At 36.0% G+C, this 20,426-nt stretch overlaps 1 protein-coding gene across 21 annotated transcripts in view; it reads left to right on the top strand.

Moving 5' to 3' along the window:
- Positions 1 to 20,426, top strand: part of CDC42BPA (CDC42 binding protein kinase alpha) — a 320,366-nt gene that overhangs the window by 277,577 nt on the left and 22,363 nt on the right. For 15 of the 21 annotated variants that reach the window (XR_009210848.1, XR_009210849.1, XR_009210847.1 and 12 more), the window contains 7 exons: positions 181 to 243; positions 1,412 to 2,005; positions 4,526 to 4,623; positions 7,350 to 7,434; positions 13,608 to 13,731; positions 14,459 to 14,576; positions 19,555 to 19,740. Coding sequence is in view for 16 of the 21 variants with exons in the window: in XM_058430788.1 (XP_058286771.1) it covers positions 181 to 243; positions 1,412 to 2,005; positions 4,526 to 4,623; positions 7,350 to 7,434; positions 13,608 to 13,731; positions 14,459 to 14,576; positions 19,555 to 19,740 (1,268 nt within the window). In the remaining 5 variants the exon portion in view is untranslated. The remainder of the gene's footprint in view (positions 1 to 180; positions 244 to 1,411; positions 2,006 to 4,525; positions 4,624 to 7,349; positions 7,435 to 13,607; positions 13,732 to 14,458; positions 14,577 to 19,554; positions 19,741 to 20,426) is intronic. The other 6 variants (XM_032137147.2, XM_032137146.2, XM_032137145.2 and 3 more) reach the window with 1 other exon arrangement.

The raw sequence follows: 20,426 nt of genomic DNA, 5'->3' as shown, positions 1-20,426 counted from the left end.
TTGTTCTATTTTAGAAGACATGAGAGATTTACCAGTATAATCTGAAAGGAAATAGTGTAAACTGTTATTGTAATTTATTTTATTTCCATTTTTTGCACCAAATGTTCTTATCATCTGGTTTATTAGCATCACATGGTTTTTTTTCCTAATAAAAATCTTTCACATTCATGTCTTACATAGATCATGAAAGAATTGCTTTGGGAAACGAAGAAGGGTTATTTGTTGTACATGTCACCAAAGATGGTAAGAGAAAACTTTTTTTTTTTTTGGAGTAATTTTAAATCGTGTTAAAAAAAATTAAACTCTAGATTCTAAATTCTACAAAGAGCAGGATTTGCTCTTATTTATCCTGTGACTAAAATTTTCCAGACCTAATTTGATATGTTTATAAATTAAAAGATTATTTTTAAATTTCTATAATCCCCCTGAGGTTTAAAACTTCAAATATGTATTGTCTTTCTTGTATCATATTATTTAACAGTTCTGTATGAACTCAGATTGCATTTCTTTTTTTTGTTTTTTTTTTTTCGAGACGGAGTTTCACTCTTGCTGCCCAGGCTGGAGTGCAGTGGCACGATCTCGGCTCACTGCAGCCTCCACCTCCTGGGTTCAAGAGATTCTCCTGCCTCAGCCTCCCAGTAGCTGGGATTACAGGCATGCACCACCATGCCTGGCTAATTTTGTATTTTTAGTAGAGACGAGGTTTCTCCATGTTGGCCAGGTTGGTCTCGAACTCCCAGCTTCAGGTGATCCACCCGCCTCAGCCTCCCAAAGTGCTGGGATTACAGGCATGAGCCACTGCGCCCAGCCCAGATTGCATTTCTAAAGATGGAACATGAAAAAAATATATACAACTTGATTTTCACATTGTTCTATTAGTACCAGAAGAGGAAACAGCTATTAAAATGTGTTTGTTTGGAGGTTTTTCTTCTAGGGAAAAACTAAATGCTGGGTGAAATAAAGAGAAACCAATATAACTTGGTATTCATAAATACAATATTCTAAGTTTTATCTTTATGTCAACTTAGATCATGGGAAAACAATGCATTGTTACCCATATAAAAACTTCTGAAAAATAAGTTCTCTGTTTTTAAAAATGGGAATCCTATGGTGACGTTCCCTAGAATTTAGTGCCAGTAAAAAAGTTTTCCTTGAAGATTTGGCATACTTTTACACAAGAATCCTTTGGGGTTTGCCTTGGCTGTCAGAAATCTCAGGATTCAATTTAATACGTACTATAGGTGAGTTAAATTATCTTACGATGGGTTTGATAATCTTTTTTTCCTGTGACTTCTGATGTCTTGTTCTTCCGTGTGTGCATCTGTAAGTTGACTTATATCCTTTTGAGTATAATTGGGATATGATTAATCAATAAAACTATATTTTGATTTATTATTCTTTCTGTGTTTAGAAATTATTAGAGTTGGTGACAATAAGAAGATTCATCAGATTGAACTCATTCCAAATGATCAGCTTGTTGCTGTGATCTCAGGACGAAATCGTCATGTACGACTTTTTCCTATGTCAGCATTGGATGGGCGAGAGACCGATTTTTACAAGCTGGCAGAAACTAAAGGGTGTCAAACCATAACTTCTGGAAAGATGCGCCATGGAGCTCTCACATGCCTGTGTGTGGCTATGAAAAGGCAGGTCCTCTGTTATGAACTATTTCAGAGCAAGACCCGTCACAGAAAATTTAAGGAAATTCAAGTCCCATATAATGTCCAGTGGATGGCAATCTTCAGTGAACAACTCTGTGTGGGATTCCAGTCAGGATTTCTAAGATACCCCTTGAATGGAGAAGGAAGTCCATTCAGTATGCTCCATTCAAATGACCATACACTATCATTTATTGCACACCAACCAATGGATGCTATCTGCGCAGTTGAGATCTCCAGTAAAGAATATCTGCTGTGTTTTAACAGCATTGGGATATACACTGACTGCCAGGGCCGAAGATCTAGACAACAGGAATTGATGTGGCCAGCAAATCCTTCCTCTTGTTGTAAGATTCTCTTTCTTATGGCTGTCTTATCTTTATGTCTCTTTCCTTCCTTTTCCCTTCCACTTCGTCTCCCAAATGTTGTCATTGTTAGTAACAGTTTTTTTAAAAAGTCATTCTTAATGCTTTTCCTCAGTATTGATTATGTTGTTGATGTAAAAACCATACGTAGTTAGGCCTGAGCAAACAGGGCCAGCATTAGCATGTGCGTAATTTAAACAAAACATCTTTCTGTGGAATATTTCACTAAGATGGATTTTTTTACCCCACATCGAACATCGTATTTTGAAATAATCCTGAATTGTTATCTCATGGTCCCCCAAAATATGGTGCTTGTAAGCTTCAGTGTCTCACAAAACTTACTCTGGAGAAGTAGTTACTAAGTGAATTATTTAATCAGGTATGTAAAGGTATAATGTAGCATCTATAAGAGGTGTTTTTTCAGTTTTCCACTTTTATCTAGATGAGTAGATATTTATAATTGCTTATTTTGCCCCTTCAAGAAATATTAAGACGTAATAAATTATTGAATACTTTTTTTTTTTTTGAGAGATGGAGTCTTGCTCTGTCACCCAGGTTAGAGTACAGTGGTATCATCATAGCCCACTGCAGCCTCCAACTCCTGGGCTGAAGCAATCCTCCTACTTCAGCCTCCCGAGTAGCTGGGACAGCAGGTGCACACCACCACACCCAGCTTACGTTTTTATTTTTTATTTTTGTAGAGATGGTCTCATTAGTTGTTCAGGCTGGTCTCAAATTCTTGTCCTCAAGCAGTCCTCCCAACTTGGTCTCCCAAAGCACTGAGATTATAGGCTTGACTCACCACACCCAGCCTTATTGAATACTTTTAATTATAGAATACTTTGGTTATTGAAAATAATCCAATTATTATTGAATATGTGCCATTGAATATGAGTTACAGCAATGAGTAAAATAGATACAGTCTTAACCCCACAGAGCATGGGGTGCAGTGGAAAAGATTCGTGATAAAGCAAGTAGTTGCAGTAGAGTGTAAGTGCTATGATAGCAGAAGTAGAGAGTTCTATAGAAGCACATAAGAGAAGTATTTCATCCAAACTGTTTTGTTTTTAATGAAAAATACTTAAGCATGTTAAAATGCTGAAGGGAAAAAAAACCCTAGGGAACTACGTGGATAAGTAGTCTATATGGGAAATAGAGTAAGACTGCCAAGAAGGCCAGAGAGGACAAAATTCAGAAGACAGGTGCAAGAATTACTTGGGGGCAGGAGGAGTAAAACCTCTTCATTTGTAATAAGATAGGAGGAGGAGTGATGGGTATGGGTCTAGTCAAGTTTAAAGGTTCAGTGCAAGAAAGTTTGGAAGGGCAATCCATGCTTATTACAGAAAAATCAGAAGGTTTGTGTCAACAGGACAAAAGAAAAATACCTCTAGTTCTACCCATCCAGACTTTTTTTTTCCCCACCCTCCATCCTGGGATGAACGACTTAACTATTTTTTGTTGTTATTGTTGTTGTTTTTTGTCTTTCCAGCTTTTCAACTGCAGATCTTGGGAATTAACTATTTTTAATATTTTGTTTCTTCTGAAAAATATAGTCTTAGGTGGGCACAGTGGCTTACACCTGTAATCCCAGCACTTCAGGAGGCTGAGGCGGGAGGATCACTTGAGGCCAGAAGTTCGAGGCCAACCTGGGCAACATAGCGAGAACCAGCTCTATAAAAAATTCTCTTTAATTAGCCAGGTGTAGTGGTTGCATGCCTGTCGTCCCAACTACCCAAGAGGCTGAGGTGGGAGGATCACTTGAGCGATGATCATGCCACTGCATTCCAGCCTAGGCAACACAATGAGACCTTATCTCTAAAAACACAAACCCACACACTCTCACACTCTCTTTCTTATCAATAGAATAAATGCTGTCTTGTAACTGAGTCAGATAATAATTATGATTATTCTAATGTAGAGTCAGAGTTGGAATGTCTGACTTTTTTGTATAACTCTGCAAATAATTCCCTTTGTAACCTTAGTTTAAGTAAACCATTGAATCTTTCTTTGCTTGTGTCACCATTTGTTGATATTCATTCTTTCAACAAGCATATATTGAGCATCTACCCTATTCATGTAACTGTGCTACAGTGCTTTATTATACATTCTTAACAGGGCTAGCACACTTACCCGAAGATTTGTCTGCTTTCTAAGTTTGATTCGCTGTCAATAACTTAACTACTTTTAGGAATCAAATACTTTAAATATAATGAAATTCCTTTATAGAACTCATGTTGGGCAAAGAAACAGTATACCCCTGGTGTTTACAGAATCCGTCTATATTATAACAGCTATATAATCTGAACCGTGGTGTACCAGTTCTTCATTTACGATATATGTTCTGTTTGCTTCAAAAATGTTTTGATTTGGCTACTATATGATAGCCACATAGGATTTGGGTGGGATTCTACTCTACAGTTATTTAGTGTAGACCTTTCAAAATATTTGGGGTTTAATAGTTAAAAGTAATCCGCAAGCTGCCCCCTCTTTCCCTTCTCCCAGGTTACAATGCACCATACCTCTCGGTGTACAGTGAAAATGCAGTTGATATCTTTGATGTGAACTCCATGGAATGGATTCAGACTCTTCCTCTCAAAAAGGTAATTTAATATTAAAATGTAGGCTAAGCCAACTGAGTATAAGTGAAAACACTAAATTACTACATAGTAATTTTTTTTTTATTCAACATTTTCTGGCATGTGTAATTGGCAGTTTGGGACTTAGCTAAGAGTGAGAAAATAGAAACAGAAATAAATTTGGTCAGTTTCATTATGCCTAGCTAAAACCATACTAATTTTACTATATTTGGTTTATGCAAAGGATGATTGTTATTATTATGAACAACTAGAATATATCCTACAACTTAAAATGTCAGTGTTACCTTCCACTTTTGGATTAAGGAGCTCTGAGAGAGTACATGAGTATTATGAATTATAACTGTCATTCACCCAGTGTTTAATCCTGTGGGGACAGATTTAACAGGCTAGAAAAGTAATTGAACTTAGAACCAAAACTGTTTAAGTGTCTCATAATTGAAAAATAAAGATTTCATATATTCCTAATAAAACATATATTGTTCTTAATGTATAATCCTGTTTCCATAACAAAGAGAATTTTGACAATTATAGAACTGCTAGTTTGCAAAAATGAAGAGCAATAGTTTCATATAGATAGATGTCATTATATATATAGCATGTATGATTAGTTGGGGGACAGGGTTTAGAGAATACGTGAAAGTAGCTGAGATCATATTTCAAAATTAGCACCCGTTTAAAATCATAATAGCAGTTTAAAAAGCTCTTGTAAATACTGCCAGATTATCTAAAGCAACTAAAATATCCTCTAGTTCGTAAATTTGGATTGGTCATTATTACTTTTCTGTGGATTTTTTTGTTTTTGTTTTGTTTTGTTTTGTTTCTGTTTTTGTTTTTGAGACAGGGTCTCGCTCTGTCATCCAACCTGGAGTGCAGTGACATGATTTCAGCTCACTGCAGCCTCCATCTCCTGGGTTCAAGCAATTCTCCCACCTCTGCCTCCAGAGTAGCTGGGACTACAGGTGTACACCACCATGCCCTGCTAATTTTTGTGTTTTTAGTAGAGACAGGGTTTCACCATGTTGGCCAGGCTGGCCTCGAACTTCTTACCTCAAGTGATCTGCCCGCCTCGGCCTCCCAAAGTGCTGGGATTACAGGCATGAGCCACTGCGCTCAGCCCTATTTGATTTTTATCATGTAATTTTTGCAATGTATGTGAAAGAATAGATACATGGCCTTTGTGAAGGATAATAATAAACTGATCACTCATGAACCTACCTCCTAACCTGAGAATCAGAACATCACTCATATAACTGCAAACTGCATCATGTTGTGCTTGTCATTCCTTTGCTTTTCTTAAAATACAGAATTTTTGCATATTTTAAGTATCCCTAAATAATATAGCTTTCAGTTTTGCTTGGTTTTGAGCTTTATAAAAATGTTATAATATATAGTCATTTTCTATCTTGCTTTCTTTACTCATCCACTGAGTCTCATTCATTCATGTTGTTACATATACCATATAGTTTATTGCCTTTCAGTACTATAAAATATTCTGTCGGGTGAACTTAGCACTACTGTCTGTTCCCTGACTGGGAGACATTGAATTATTTACTAGCTTTTTGCAATCGTGATGTTGCTGCATATGTTTTTTGGAATAGTTTTCAGGAGTTTGAGTCATATACCTGGGAGCAGAATTGATGGGACATAAGGAGTTCAGTCAGCTTTATGAGATAGTGTCATATTATTTTCCAAAGTAATTGTACCAACCAATACTCCCATCAACAGCATAAAGGAATTCTTATCCACATCCTAGTACTTTCCATTGTCAGGATTCATAGGTTTTGTAAATACGAAGTAGTATTTCATTAAGTTTCAATTTGCATGTCGCTAATTAACTGTGTAGTTGAAAGTCTTTTGTATGTTTATTCATCATTCGTATTTCCTCTTCCATGAAATGCCTGGTCATGCTTTTTGCTCATTTTGCTGTTGGATTGGCCATATTTTTCTTATTTATTGGAATTCTTTATACATTGTGGATACTGGCTGATAATAGATATGTAAATCTTTTTCTTCTTTGTGACCTATTCATTCATTTGTATTTGGCTTAACAGAAGTTACTAATTTTAATGTAGTTAAATGTATCTTTCTTTTCCTTTATGTTTGTCTTTTTTCTCTTGTTTAAGAAACTCTTTCCTACCTTAAGGTCATAAGATACGTTCTGTTCTCCTCCAAACATTTTACCTTTTTTAAAAAATCTTTTTTAATAAATGTGTATACCCAGCCTCCAAACATTGTAAAGCTTGGCCTATTACATTTATGTTTTTAATCCAATTGGAATTGATGCTTGGTTCCGTATAACCAGTTGCTCAGTCACTGTTTATTGACAGTCCCTCCTTTCCCCAGTGATCTACCCTTCCATCTCCATCATATGTATGCATTTAGTTTTTGATAGTAAGAATTCATAAATCAGCTGTGTTGATATCTTCTTAGTGTAACTGTTTGGTCATTAATGGCTTTAAAAAGTCTAAGGTTTAAATGTATTTCTACTTATTTGTTCATTTGCTTAGGATAGCCTTCCTTTAAAATGTTATCATTGCAAGTTTGTTTGTTCAAATTAGATAGTATTATACCTTTCCAGTCAGAATTATTGTTGATTTTTCTGAGAGGGCTGTATTTTGAAGTAGATAAATGAGAAGTCTTAATAAGGTGTGCTTTATAAGTAGGACAAAAGTTTTATAATTTAATTTTTAAAGGTTTTGTTGAAATACTAATTTTGTTTTTTATTTTAGGTTCGACCCTTAAACAATGAAGGATCATTAAATCTTTTAGGGTTGGAGACCATTAGATTAATATATTTCAAAAATAAGATGGCAGGTAAGAAAATATATATATTCATAGGGATAGCTTCATTGGAAATATTATTTCTAAGCTAACTGCCCAAGGTCACATTAATAATAAGTGCCAGAGTCCAGATTTCAACACAGGTGTATCTTACTCCAAGTCTATGATGTTGGCCACTATCACATTCATAATATATTAGAATAAATTACTGAGCAAAAAGTCGTTCTGTTTAAGCTCACTTATTTGATTCTGACGTACCTTGTTATTTTTCTGTGGAGTACCTGAGTAAGTAAAGAAAGTGTAGCTGTTTATGTCTTCTGTATTTTCAATATTGTAGAACCTAACCAAAATTTGTAACATTAAAATTATAAATACTCATCTAGAGTTGAGGAATATGTCTTCTGGAACATATCTTCTGCCAGTGTACAGGGCCTAGCACTTTGAAAGTGGTGATGTCAGCATAGGAAGAAGCAGGAAAGAGAGGAGAGTCATGGGAGTGCCTGGAATCAGGAGAGGGAATGGAGACCCAGAATGTTACAGACAGGAGGGGAGGATATTTGGTCAGTGACCAAAATATTGAGGTCACACACATGTCATTACATACCACACATAAAATGCCAGGGAGACTGTTCACATAGAATTAAATGTTGTTTGCCTGTCAGGGTGTCCAAAGAGTTAAAGTCTCACTTTTAACGAATATTATTATGGTGCCCTCTTCTATATAATAAAGTCATTTTTGTGTCATAGCAGCAAATTTCTATATAATAGAAGTATTTGTAAATTTCTGATCTGTTATGGCAGGTCTGTTAGCGAGGATGTATTTACAGTACATTATGTATTTAAAATATTTTTTTTTTTTTGAGACGGAGTCTCACTCTGTTGCCCAGGCTATAGTGCAGTGGCACAATCTTGGCTCACTGCATCCTCCTTCTCCTGGGTTCAGGTGATCCTCCCACCTCAGCTTCCTGAGTAGCTAGGATTATAGGTGTGCACCACCACACCCAGCTAATTTTTTGTAATTTTAGTAGAGACGGAGTTTCACCATGTTGGCCAGGCTGGTCTTGAACTCCTGACCTCAAATGATCCACCTGTCTCAGCCTCCCAAAGTACTGGGATTATAGGCCTGAGCCATCACGCCTGGCCAGTATTTAAAATAATTTAAGTAGACAAATATAAGTAAAAATACTGGCTTCAAGAAAACACATTAAAATGTTTAGACCCATTATTTTGGGGTAGTTAATTTTTTTTTTTTTTTTTTGAGGGGGGAGACGGAGTCTCGCTCTGTTGCGAGGCTGGAGTGCAGGGGCACCATCTCAGCTCACTGCAACCTCCGCCTCCTGGGTTCAAGTGATTCTCCTGCCTCAGTCTCCTGAGTAGCTGGGATTACAGGCACGCACCACCATGCCCAGCTAATTTTTTTGTATTTTTAGTAGAGACGGGGTTTCACCATGTTGGCCAGGATGATCTCCATCTCCTGACCTCGTGTCCCACCCGCCTTGGCCTCTCAAAGTGCTGGGATTACAGGCATGAGCCACCGCGCCTGGCCATGAAATTATTATCTTAATGGTTTTCTCCCACCTACCCCATATTCCTCCAATAAATTTGGCTTTTCTACTATCAAAAAAAAATCCGTCAGAAGTTTTTCTGTGATTTTTTTTTTGTTGGTTTTGTTTTATTTTGTTGGTGTGTTTAGTGTTATTAAGTACTGGAATACACAAAATTGCTTGATTTCTGGTTCAGTGCGTTGGTACATTGTCTTGGAACCAGATGTTTCTTGGTGAACAGGCTGGTGAATATAGCAGAAGTCTGTGGTAAGACTCCATTATGACTTAAGAAAGGATATTTAGGTTTTAGAAGTGATTCTCATTCAGAGTTGGATACCTCGTGAAGTTAATGAAATGTAAGCTTTAGATACTTCACTTCCAAGACCCATACTTAGTTTTATACAGGCGTACCCCCGTTTTATTGTGTGCCACTTTATCGTGCTTCACAGATACTACATTTTTTACGGATCGCAGGTTTATGGTAACCCTGCCTCCAGTAAGTCTCGGTGCCATTTTTCCAACAGCATGTGTTGACTTCATGTCTCTGTTTCACATTTTGGTAATTCTTGCAATATTTCAAACTTTTTCACTGTTATTCTGTCTGTTACGGTGATCTGTGATCAGTGATCCAAATTTGAGGTTATCGTAATTGTTTTGGGGTGCCACAAACCATGCCCATATAAGATGCCAAACTTAATTGATAAATGTGTGTTCTGACTGTTCCACCAAGCAGCTGTTCCCTGGTCTCCCTCCCTCTCATTGGGCCTCTCTATTCTCTGAGAACCAACAATAGTGAAATTAGGCCCATTAATAGCCCTACAATAGACTCTTAAGTGTTCAACTGAAGAGTCGCACATCTCTTACTTTAAATCAAAAGCTAGAAATGATTAAACTTAATGAGGAAGGTATATTGAAAGTCGAGGCAGGCTGCAAGCTAGGCCTCTTGCAACAGTTAGCCAAGTCATGAGTGCAAAGGAAAAGTTCTTGAAAGAAATTAAAGTGCTGCTGCAGAGAACATATGATAAGAAAGTGAAACAACCTTATTTCTGCTACAAAGAAAGTTTTGGTGATCTGGATAGACTGTCAGCCGCAACATTCCCTGAAGCCAAAGCCTAATCCAGAGCAAAGCTTTCTCTTCAATTCTATAAAAGCTGAGAGCTGTCAGGAACCTGCAGTAGAAAAGACGTTAGCAGAGTTTGGCTCATGAGATTTAAGGAAGGAAGCCATCTCCATAACATAAAAATGCAAGGTGAAACAGCAAGTATTGATGTACAAGCTCAGCAATTTATCCAGAAGACATAGCTAAGATAATTGATGAAGGTGGCTATACTGAACAATACAAAATTCAGTTTAGCTAAAACAGACTTCTATAGGAAGAAGATGCCATCTAGGACTTTCATAGCTAGAGAGAAGTCAATGTCTGGCTTCAAGGGACAGGCTGACTCTTGTTAGGGATTAATGCAGCTTGTGGCCTTACGTTGAAGCCAGTGCTCATTTACCATTCGAAAAAATCCTAGGCCCTTAAGAGTTACAGTAACTCAGCCAGGCATGGTGGCTCACACCTGTAATCCCAGCACTTTGGGAGGCCAAGGCAGGCAGATCACCTGAGGTCAGGAGTTCAAGACCAGCCTGGCCAACATGGAGAAACTCTGTCTCTACTAAAAATACAAAATTAGCCAGGCATGGTGGCGCATGCCTGTAATCCCAGCTACTCAGGAGGCTGAGGCAGGAGAATCACTTGAACCTGGGAGGTGGAGGTTGCAGTGAGCCGAGATTGCGCCATTGCACTCCAGCCTGGGCAACAAGGGCGAAATTCCATCTCAAAAAAAAGAATTATGGTAACTCTACTCTGCCTATATTTTATAAGCAGAACAACAAAGTCTGGATGCAACACATCTGTTTACAGGATGTCACTGAAAATTTTAAGCCCACTGTTGAGATCTACTGCTCAGAAAAGAAATACTTCTTTCAAAATATTACTGCTCATTGACAATGCACCTAAGTCACCCAAAATCTCTGATGGAGAGGTATAAGGAGATTAATGATGTTATTTTCACATCCGCTAACACAGCATCCATTCTGTAGCCTGTGGATAAAGGAGTAATTTTGACTTTTAAGTCTGATCATTTAAGAAACACATTTCATAAGGCCATAGCTGCCACAGATAGTTATTCCTCTGATGAATCTGGGCAAAATAGATTGAAAACCCTCTGGAAAGGATTCACCATTCTAGATGCCATTAAGAGCGTGTAATTCTTGGGAGGAGGTCAAAATACCAACATTCACAGGAGTTTGGCAGAAGCAGATTCCAGCCCTCATGGATGACTTCTAGAGGTTCCAAACATCAGTGAAGGAAATAGCTACAGATGTGATGAAAAGAGCAGGAGAACTACTAGAATTAGGAGACTGAATTGCTGCAATCACATGATAAATTTGATTGGATGAGGTGTTGTATCTCATGGGTAAGCAAAAAAAAAAAAAATGGTTTCTTGAAATGGCATCTACTCATGGTGAAGAGGTTAAGAACATTGTTGAAAAAACAAGAAAATATTTAGAATATTACATACACTAAGGTGATAGGGCAGAGGCAGAGTTTGAGAGGATTGACTCCAATTTTGAAAGGAATTCTACCGTGGGTAAAATGTTACCAAACAGCATCATTATGCTATGGAGAACTGTCTTTTGTGAAAGGAGGAGTTAGAGTGGCAAACTTTATTGATGTCTCACTTTAAGAAATTGCCACAGCCATTCCAGCCTTCAGCAGCCACCACCCTGCTCAGTCAGCAGCTTATCCACATCGAGGCAAGACCCTCCAGCTATCAACAAGAATACGACTCATGAAGGCGAAGATGATTGTTAGCATTTTTTGGCAATAAAGCATTTTTAAATTATGATATGTATTTTTTTAGACACATACTGTTGCACACTTAACAGACTACAGTATAATGTAAACATAATGTATATGCACTGGAAGACCAAAAAGATTGGGTGACTTGCTTTATTTTGGTATTTATTATGTGGTCTCAAATTGAACCTGCACTTTTTCCAAGGTGTGCCTGTATTCTGTTTCTTAGAGGAACTCCACATATTTGTATAAGATTGGCTCCACCCTATTCTCACTGTGTGTGACTCTGCTGTTCGTAAATGTATTCATACCCATTATGTGTCTATAAGACAAAACCTATTCCAACTTGTCTTTTCCCATGCTTTTTCATCTTTCTACTCTAGGCTAAGAGTAGAGGTAGATCTTGGAGAAGAGGGACCTGACAAAATTTTAATGTAGTTGTCTTTTTCTTTGAAAAAGGAAGGAAATCCCATCTCAAGAGGTCCTTTCTTTTTCTGTGTTTTGCTTTCTCCATCATTTCTTAAGAGGTCAAAGTGTTCCTGCAGCCCTCTGCCTGTCCAAAATCTCCCATTGCCACCCTAAGTCTCCAAGACCTGCTTTACCCTCATAATTCTCAAATTCCAAATTTATGTCCCACATTCTCATTCACTTCAAAAATTCTGTTCTTTGGATGGGCATGGTGGTGCATGTGCCTGTAATCCCAGCTCTTTGGGAGGCCAAGACAGGAGGATCACTTGAGACCAGGAGGTCGAGGCTGCAGTGAGCTATGATGGTGCCACTACACTCCAGCCTGGGCAACAGAGCAAGACCCTGCCTCAAACAAATAATAATAATAATTCTATTTTTAAAATATTTATTGTTAGGAAAGCAGTCTGCCTAAGCCATATTATTATGCCACGACGATCATGTTGCATTTCTGCTGATTATCACCTTTGTTTTCTTCTAGGCTCATTTGGCTTCTTCGCACCTCCTCCTCACTTCAGCTTTTTGGGTGTTGAAAACTTCTAAACTTTCCTGTTTTTCCTTATCTTATTTATAATGACACCCTTTGTTGTATTACATGGATACAGTTGTCTATTTTTTTCTTATTTTCACACAGCCCAGCATGTTTTGGGAGTCCCTGGCAGACAGTTTTATTTACTTCTAGATATTAAAACTGACATCGGATAAGACTATCACTGGGTTGCTAGGTGTATATGATTAAACATCATCTACCCCCAAGATCAGAAGAGGAGAAATAGCAACAGATTCTTACCTTTTGTAAAGGAAGGGTAGTGGGAGCACAGCTCCTTCTTTCTACCCCGTATCTCATAGATTGAACCTTGCAAAGGAATTTTTTTTATTATGTAAAGATAGTTGTAATTGTTATTTACCATTTATGGTAAATCAAGCTTACCATTTATGCCTGATTACTGTTCAGGGTAACAATAGTAGCTCTTTAACAACACCCTAAGCCATTGAAATCAATACCTGGAGGGAGAGAAAATATAGTATTGAGATACTGGGGTAGGGTGGCTGATTAGAGTGACAGAACACCAAGGCAACTACAGTTTTCTTCTAGTAAAATTATGTCCTACTGTGTTTATAATCAAGTAAAAGTGAAAGTATATTTTGTAAGCTATGTTTACTTTCAGCATATTATCTGTTTACATAGGTTCTGTTAAATATTATTTACTGTGGTTATCAACACAACATTTAAAAACCAGAATTGCATATACTTGTACTATCAATGTTTGTACTGTCTTGGAGGTTAATAGATAAAAAGCATTTTAACAGTTTAAAAAACATCATTATCGTTTGTATTTTTATTTTAACAGAAGGGGACGAACTGGTAGTTCCTGAAACATCAGATAATAGTCGGAAACAAATGGTTAGAAATATTAACAATAAGCGGCGTTATTCCTTCAGAGTCCCAGAAGAGGAAAGAATGCAGCAGAGGAGGTAGATACTTAACCTGTACTATCATCCATGCCTGCTTGTACCATCTGAAGGACTACTTGGTGATGATACTATATTTGATTTGGAAGGAAAATTGGGTATCTGAAAATCTCATTCATCTGTGGTGTCAAAAACTGCAATAATGAATGTAACTTATCAGTATCATTTTAATTAATATTCTCAAAATTGTGAGTATGCACTGGATTAAAGTACCATATTTTTATTCACTTCATTCACTTCTCTATGTATATGGAATAGTCATATTTTTGGATTGTGTACCTTTCTACAATATAAGCATAGGACATAGCTGTGCATACAGTAAACCTGTATATGTCTAAGAAGTTCAGACTAACTACTCTCTCCATGAGCAAACAGAAGTAGGATTGTAGTATTTACAGTTACATATAAGACCGTTTCTGTAGTGTTATCAATCATTTTTAAAGAGATACCTAAAATGTTCAGAATTATATGTAAAACAAAGTAGAGCTTCTTTGATGTCTTAAGTATTTAAAAAGACCCTCTACTGTTCCACCTAAAATCATAAGATCTTTTTTTTAAATTTAAAATATTCTAAGGAAGTACATTTTTAATTGAGTATATTCTGTTACTCTATATTCTTATTAATGTGATTTAACAGTTGTATTTTTATTAAGAAAATTAAGCTTAATTTTTTTCATAAGCTACATAAATTAACTGGAAAAAGTATCTAAACAGATGCTTTGTCTTACAGGGAAATGCTACGAGATCCAGAAATGAGAAATAAATTAATTTCTAATCCAACTAATTTTAACCACATAGCACACATGGGTCCTGGAGATGGAATACAGATCCTGAAAGATCTGCCCATGGTAAGAGGAATTAAGAGTGAATGTAAAAAAGGGCGGGTGTGGGGGGAATATAAATACATAGGCTTAAATACATGCGTAGACTTCAAAGGATATGTGAATGTAATGAGGAAATGTTTCTCTCAGTATACCACAATATGTCTAAGATACATGATGACATACCTGATGAACAAAACATAAAATTGAGACTTCTGTCAAAAGCCAAACAAATCAGTTTCTTACTTAGTTCCATATTGGAGAATTTCTCCCATGCCTAGGTTTACTATTGGTGGTGGAAGAAACTACCAAATTTGGAGAGGTTCTATACCAAATTTGGAATGTGGTTACCAAATCACTAAAATTTCACTACGTGTTAGCAAATCAATACAGATATTTGGCCTACTCTTTTTTTTTCTTCCCAGAGAACTGCATAACTTGATTATTAATGGTTACATCTCTCCGATAGTTGTGAAATTAAATCTTTTTCCTTTGCCCAGTTATAAACATGTTACCTGGTCAGTTGTACATGAAAAAGTATAACATAGGCCAGGTGTGGTGGCTCATGCCTGTAATCCCAGCACTTTGGGAGGCCAAGGCATGAGGATTGCTGAGGCCAGGAGTTCAAGACCAGCCCAGGCAACATAAGCAAGACCCCATTTCTTTTTTTTCTTTTTTTTTTCTTTTTTTGAGATGGAGTCTCACTCTATCACCCAGGCTGGAGTGCAGTGGTGTGATCTCGGCTCACTGCAACCTCTGCCTCCCAGGTTCAAGCAATTCTTCTGCTTTAGCCTCCTGAGTAGCTGAGATTACAGGCACCCGCCACCATGCCCGGCTAATTTTGTATTTTTAGTAGAGATGGGGTTTCACCATGTTGGTCAGGCTCGTCTCGAACCCTGACCTCGTGATCCGCCCGCCTCGGCCTCTGAAAGTGCTGGGATTACAGGCGTGAGCCACCAAGCCTGACCAAGACCCCATTTCTATAAAAACATTGCTGGGCATAGTAATGTGTGCCTGTAGTCCTAGTTACTCGGGAGGCTAAGGTGGGAGGATTACTTGAGCCCAGGAGTTTGAGGCTGCAGGGAGCTATGATTGCTGTTGCATTGGGCAACTGAGCAAGACCCTAACTCAAAAAAAGAAAAAAAAGTACAACATTGGAGAACTATTCTGTTTTAACAATATGAAGATTAGGCTCTCAGACTGGTCATGTTTAAATTAAGAACATTAGTGGAATTAGCCAGGCTCTGTACATTTCAGTACCATAGTTCTCTCAGCATACTATTAAAACTTTAAAAATGACCCTTTTGATTGGTAGTGATAGCTGCTAAATTTTGCACAGAATTTTAAGTATAATTCATATGACCATTTGGGAGATGATTTGTGAATCTTGACCCAAATTGCTAAGGAAATCTGTCTTAATTAACCCCATTATCAACACTACAGTGATAGAAGATATAAACATCTATCACTGACAGAGAAATTGATTGATAATATAGTTTGGTGTGCAGTCAAGTTTCTTTAAAAAAACGCCTTTTAAAGGGAGGTTTGCATTTATTTCATGGGAAGAAAAAATATCTGCATTCAAGTCTGAGTTCTTCATTGTAAATATCTCAGTTCATCAGTTGGCTCTGCTTGCTTATGAATGAATGTGACATTCTTATTACCATTACCAATAATATCAAAATATTATTATATATTCATAGTAATATACTTTGTGGAGTTCAAACAGGCCTCATTAATCACTTATGTTTTTGGAATAGGGTTAGCTGTGCTGAGTAAATATTTAAAAAGTGCAAAAACTAGATTACAGCTTATCTTGATACAGTACTTTTAAAATTTTTCAGGTCGAGCACATTAAATATTAAAACTGTTATACTTTTCTATCATGTTTAAAAGCTATACTATTTTTTTTTTCAACCTTTTCCTGGGAGTGAGATCTCAGATTTCTCTCCATTCTTTTCCCATTAGGAACATTTGCTTAAAGTCCTGAGTCTGGTTTTCCTTTAACCTCAGAAGTAAACATAACATAACTACAGAGTCCAAAGCCTGTTGTTTTTCCTTATGGAAGATGCGATGTCAGGCACAAAATACCTTAAAGAATTTTTTAAATTGTGATAAACAATTGAAATGTGAATATATTTATGACTTATATTTGATAAGTCAAGTGCTGTGTAGTATTTTAATTAAGCTTTTTAAATTGAGTTGGTAGTTTTTTCAATATATAATATGTAGTTAGCATTATGTAGGGATAGCAGGATACAAATTTCAAATATGTAAGTTGCAAAGCAAAACATCAGCAAATAAATTATTTCAGTAGTTACAAGGTTTTAATAGATATTCTTTTAAAATTTAAATTTCGTACACTTTTGTTTTATTTTACACAGAAAAGAATGTTTTTATCTCATACATTCCAACAATGTAGCTAGAAGTAGTATAGAAAATGTTTGTAGACATTCTATTCTAGCCCACATATTACAATGTTTAACAGAATGTTACTCTGCTTGGTATCCTTCTGCCATCAGGTGAAAAATCAGTTTGCTAATGTTCCAGAGTTCTTTCAGACCTTCATATCCAATAAGACTATGCACCTTGATGCCAAAATGTCAGATTTCAAACATTATAAGAATTTTTTTTATCAGAGATCCCTCCTCACTCTACATTTTCTTCCCTCTTCCATCACTTTAAGAAAAAAAAAAGAGATAAAAGAAAAAGAAAAAATCTGTATCTTATTTTTTGTTCAAAATAAGGTCTATATTGATCAGCAAAACAAGTGAAGATAGCATTTTCCACAGAATCATTAGACCGCTTGATTTTTAGTGTTTGTTGTCACCTGATTTTGTTAACACGTGATAATCATTCTTTTTGGCATTAACACAAGTGACTTTTTGCCCTCTCATTGCAATTCAGTTTTTAATGTGCCTTTCATTGCTTTAATGTTTTCTTATCACGTAAGTGCTTTTGTATTTCCAGGACAAGAAGTTGGTGTAAATTTTTGAAACCTGTTTCTTCACCTGTACACGTAGTATGCATCAAAGATTTTATCTGTCTGAATTCCTGTTCTTCACAACCAGATTTTATTTTCACATGACTTTTTTCTATTTCACTACCAAAGGACATATAACCTGGGGCTTTTTTATAGGCATCCATTTAATCATCTAACAAATATTTATTGAGCACTTACTTTGTGCCCAGAACCATCTTTATCTCAGAGTAGACACTAGTAAATACAATAATATGCATGTCTGAAAATAATAATAATATGCATGCCTGTACTTGTGTATGTATCTGTTGAAAAGCTTGTGATATTTTAATGTATTCTCAGATGTTAATATGTTCTTTCCATTGAAATGGAATTATTACAAACTGTCTCATTAAATAAAGATGAATTAAATTTATCTAATGTTAACATATATGAGTTTTTAAATACCAAAGCCACATGTTGTCATCTATTCAAAGAGCATGTGTCCCAGACATTTTTATATTTTAATTTATTCAAATCAGTATCACTTTCCTGTGAAATACTTATAAACTTAGAAAGTTTATTGTATGTCTTTAGAAATTTAATTCTGTTGCTTTTGTGCCAGATGTTCTTGAAACAGAATTGTTTGTTTTTTGAATATGGAAGGAGCAGTGAGACTAAGGGAGTCATATTCCTGTATCAGATGCAAACCTTTATTTGTATCTAAGTGAGCCAAGACAATATAAGCATTAATATAAGATGGTGTGTGGCTTATAAATAGATGCTATATTCATTTTCTTGAATTTTTAAAATAATTTACTGTTTTAATACATGGTTGCTATTTGTAATAAAGAACAAATTTTTCTCTAATTTGGATGCAAGAATAATACTTTACCTCTAGAAGATTTATTTTTAGCACATTACATTTGTCCTAGCTTTTTATCCATTACCAAAATTGTTAATAAAAGTATATTTTCGAGCTTAGTGACATCCTGGAGCTGTAAGATGTAATTTTGCTTCTTAAAGTCAAAGTTTCATGTACGTCAGTAAAACCTCAGAAGGTACTGATTTTATTCATATATCTAGAATAAAAACAAGACCTTACAGAGGAGACTTTCTTTTAAGCCTAGGTAATTTATGCGATCTTTTTACAAAGCAGGTTCATCTCAGCTCATGGGAACGTGAATGCTATGCTGGATTCAGTTAGCGCTCTCTCCAACACGCCATTCACCCTCTGCCTCTAATGAAGGGATCATGTTCTTCAAGAACTGAATCTTGAAAATTCCCTTTAGAGAAGGTGACTGGCTACTGAGTGATAGTTCCTGCATATTCAGAAGTAGTTCTTTTATCTCTAAAATTAGTCCTTGGATTCAAAAGCTTTTTTCTATATCTTTGATATTACATTATTTCATTTAAAAAAATATACCTGAACATTGAAGGGAAGATTTTTACCTTGTTAAGAAAACAAACATGTTCTTTTTGGGTGTCTAAATGGAGATAAGCTTGGGCTGCTTAAAGGTAAACCAATAATTAGTATATTCCATGGTTAACTGTTATAAGGAAGTAAAATCAGTAAAAACAAACACATTATCAGGGAATGGTTTTACATGGTTTTAGATTTCTAAAGAAACAGTTTCATAACACGTCTATTTAGAAGCTGTTGTAAGTTCATTTGTTCATTTTCTTGTTTCTTGCTTTTTCTATGCTTAATGTTTTTGATAGATTTTTGCCATATTTTGATTGTGTTAGTACATAAGAAAATACTGAACTAAACTCTGAAAGTCTTGTATCTCTGAAAGTCCAATTTCTCCTTATTTTAATTAAAGAATAATTTTATAAAAAAGAATGATCTTTTGCAAATCAGCTATTTAAGTAACTGGCAAGAGTATTACAAAATTTAACTTTCTAAGACCTAAAAGTATTTCATTAAGGATTCAGCTCTGATATAAGATACTATTCCATTTGTTCTATGTGCATGTTGTGTGAAATGTGAATCCATTTTCATCACCTTATTGCCTTTTTTCATCTTTCTTTTGTTTTTGATAGCCAGGTTTCCCTTATCCATCCCCTCATCATCACTCCGGTCTGATCTCCTCTCCGATCAACTTTGAACACATCTATCACATGACTGTTAATTCTGCTGAAAAATTTCTCTCTCCTGATTCCATAAACCCTGAATATTCCCCGTCTCTACGCTCTGTGCCTGGTACACCAAGCTTTATGACTCTGAGGGTATGAACAGCTGAGTCAGGTGTTAACTTTCACTAACCATGTATGGATTTCCTTTTGCCTGGCTTAATAAGTAACACCGCTGAGATGGTACCATCTTGTGAACCTTTTCCTTTGGCCTATTTATCTTCTGCCAAACTTCTCCTCTTCGTCTTCCTCTATTTATCTTCCTCTTCTTTCCCATTTCTATTTTGTTTCTTCTTTTGAGGAAGAAGATGGAGGAATAGGGAAGATTTCAGTTTTCATTTTTGAAACACGGTATTAAAGATTTATCTATGTTTAATAAAAGATTTTCCCATCGTAAGAAATAGCTCTCTATTCTGTTAAAACAAACAGGAAAGGGCTCCCAGAATTTCTGAATTTTTTAGCTCCTTACCCTATAACCAGTTCAATTCAGTGAAATGTTTTATATTTAGTGAGGTTGAAGTCTGTGGTAGAACCCATCCACAGACCTATCTACAATAAACCCCTTTTTGAAAAGCTTAAAAATCTCCAAAGTGAAAAGTTAAAAAATTAATATTAATGAGTAACAAAAATTCCAAAAATAAGTTAGATTTTACTAATCTTTGAGTTACTGAAATGCATGTAATTCCAACCCGGATCCAAGGTAACAAAACTAAAGCAAAGAAAGAGGAAAATGTAAAAAGCATACTGTATTCTGAAGGATTGTGGCAGCTGCTGTTGGTCTC

Source organism: Hylobates moloch, unplaced genomic scaffold, assembly GCF_009828535.3.
Source record: "Hylobates moloch isolate HMO894 unplaced genomic scaffold, HMol_V3 SCAFFOLD_18, whole genome shotgun sequence".
In the NCBI taxonomy this organism is placed as follows: Eukaryota; Metazoa; Chordata; class Mammalia; order Primates; family Hylobatidae; genus Hylobates; species Hylobates moloch.
This window is presented reverse-complemented; position numbering and strand designations above follow the sequence as displayed.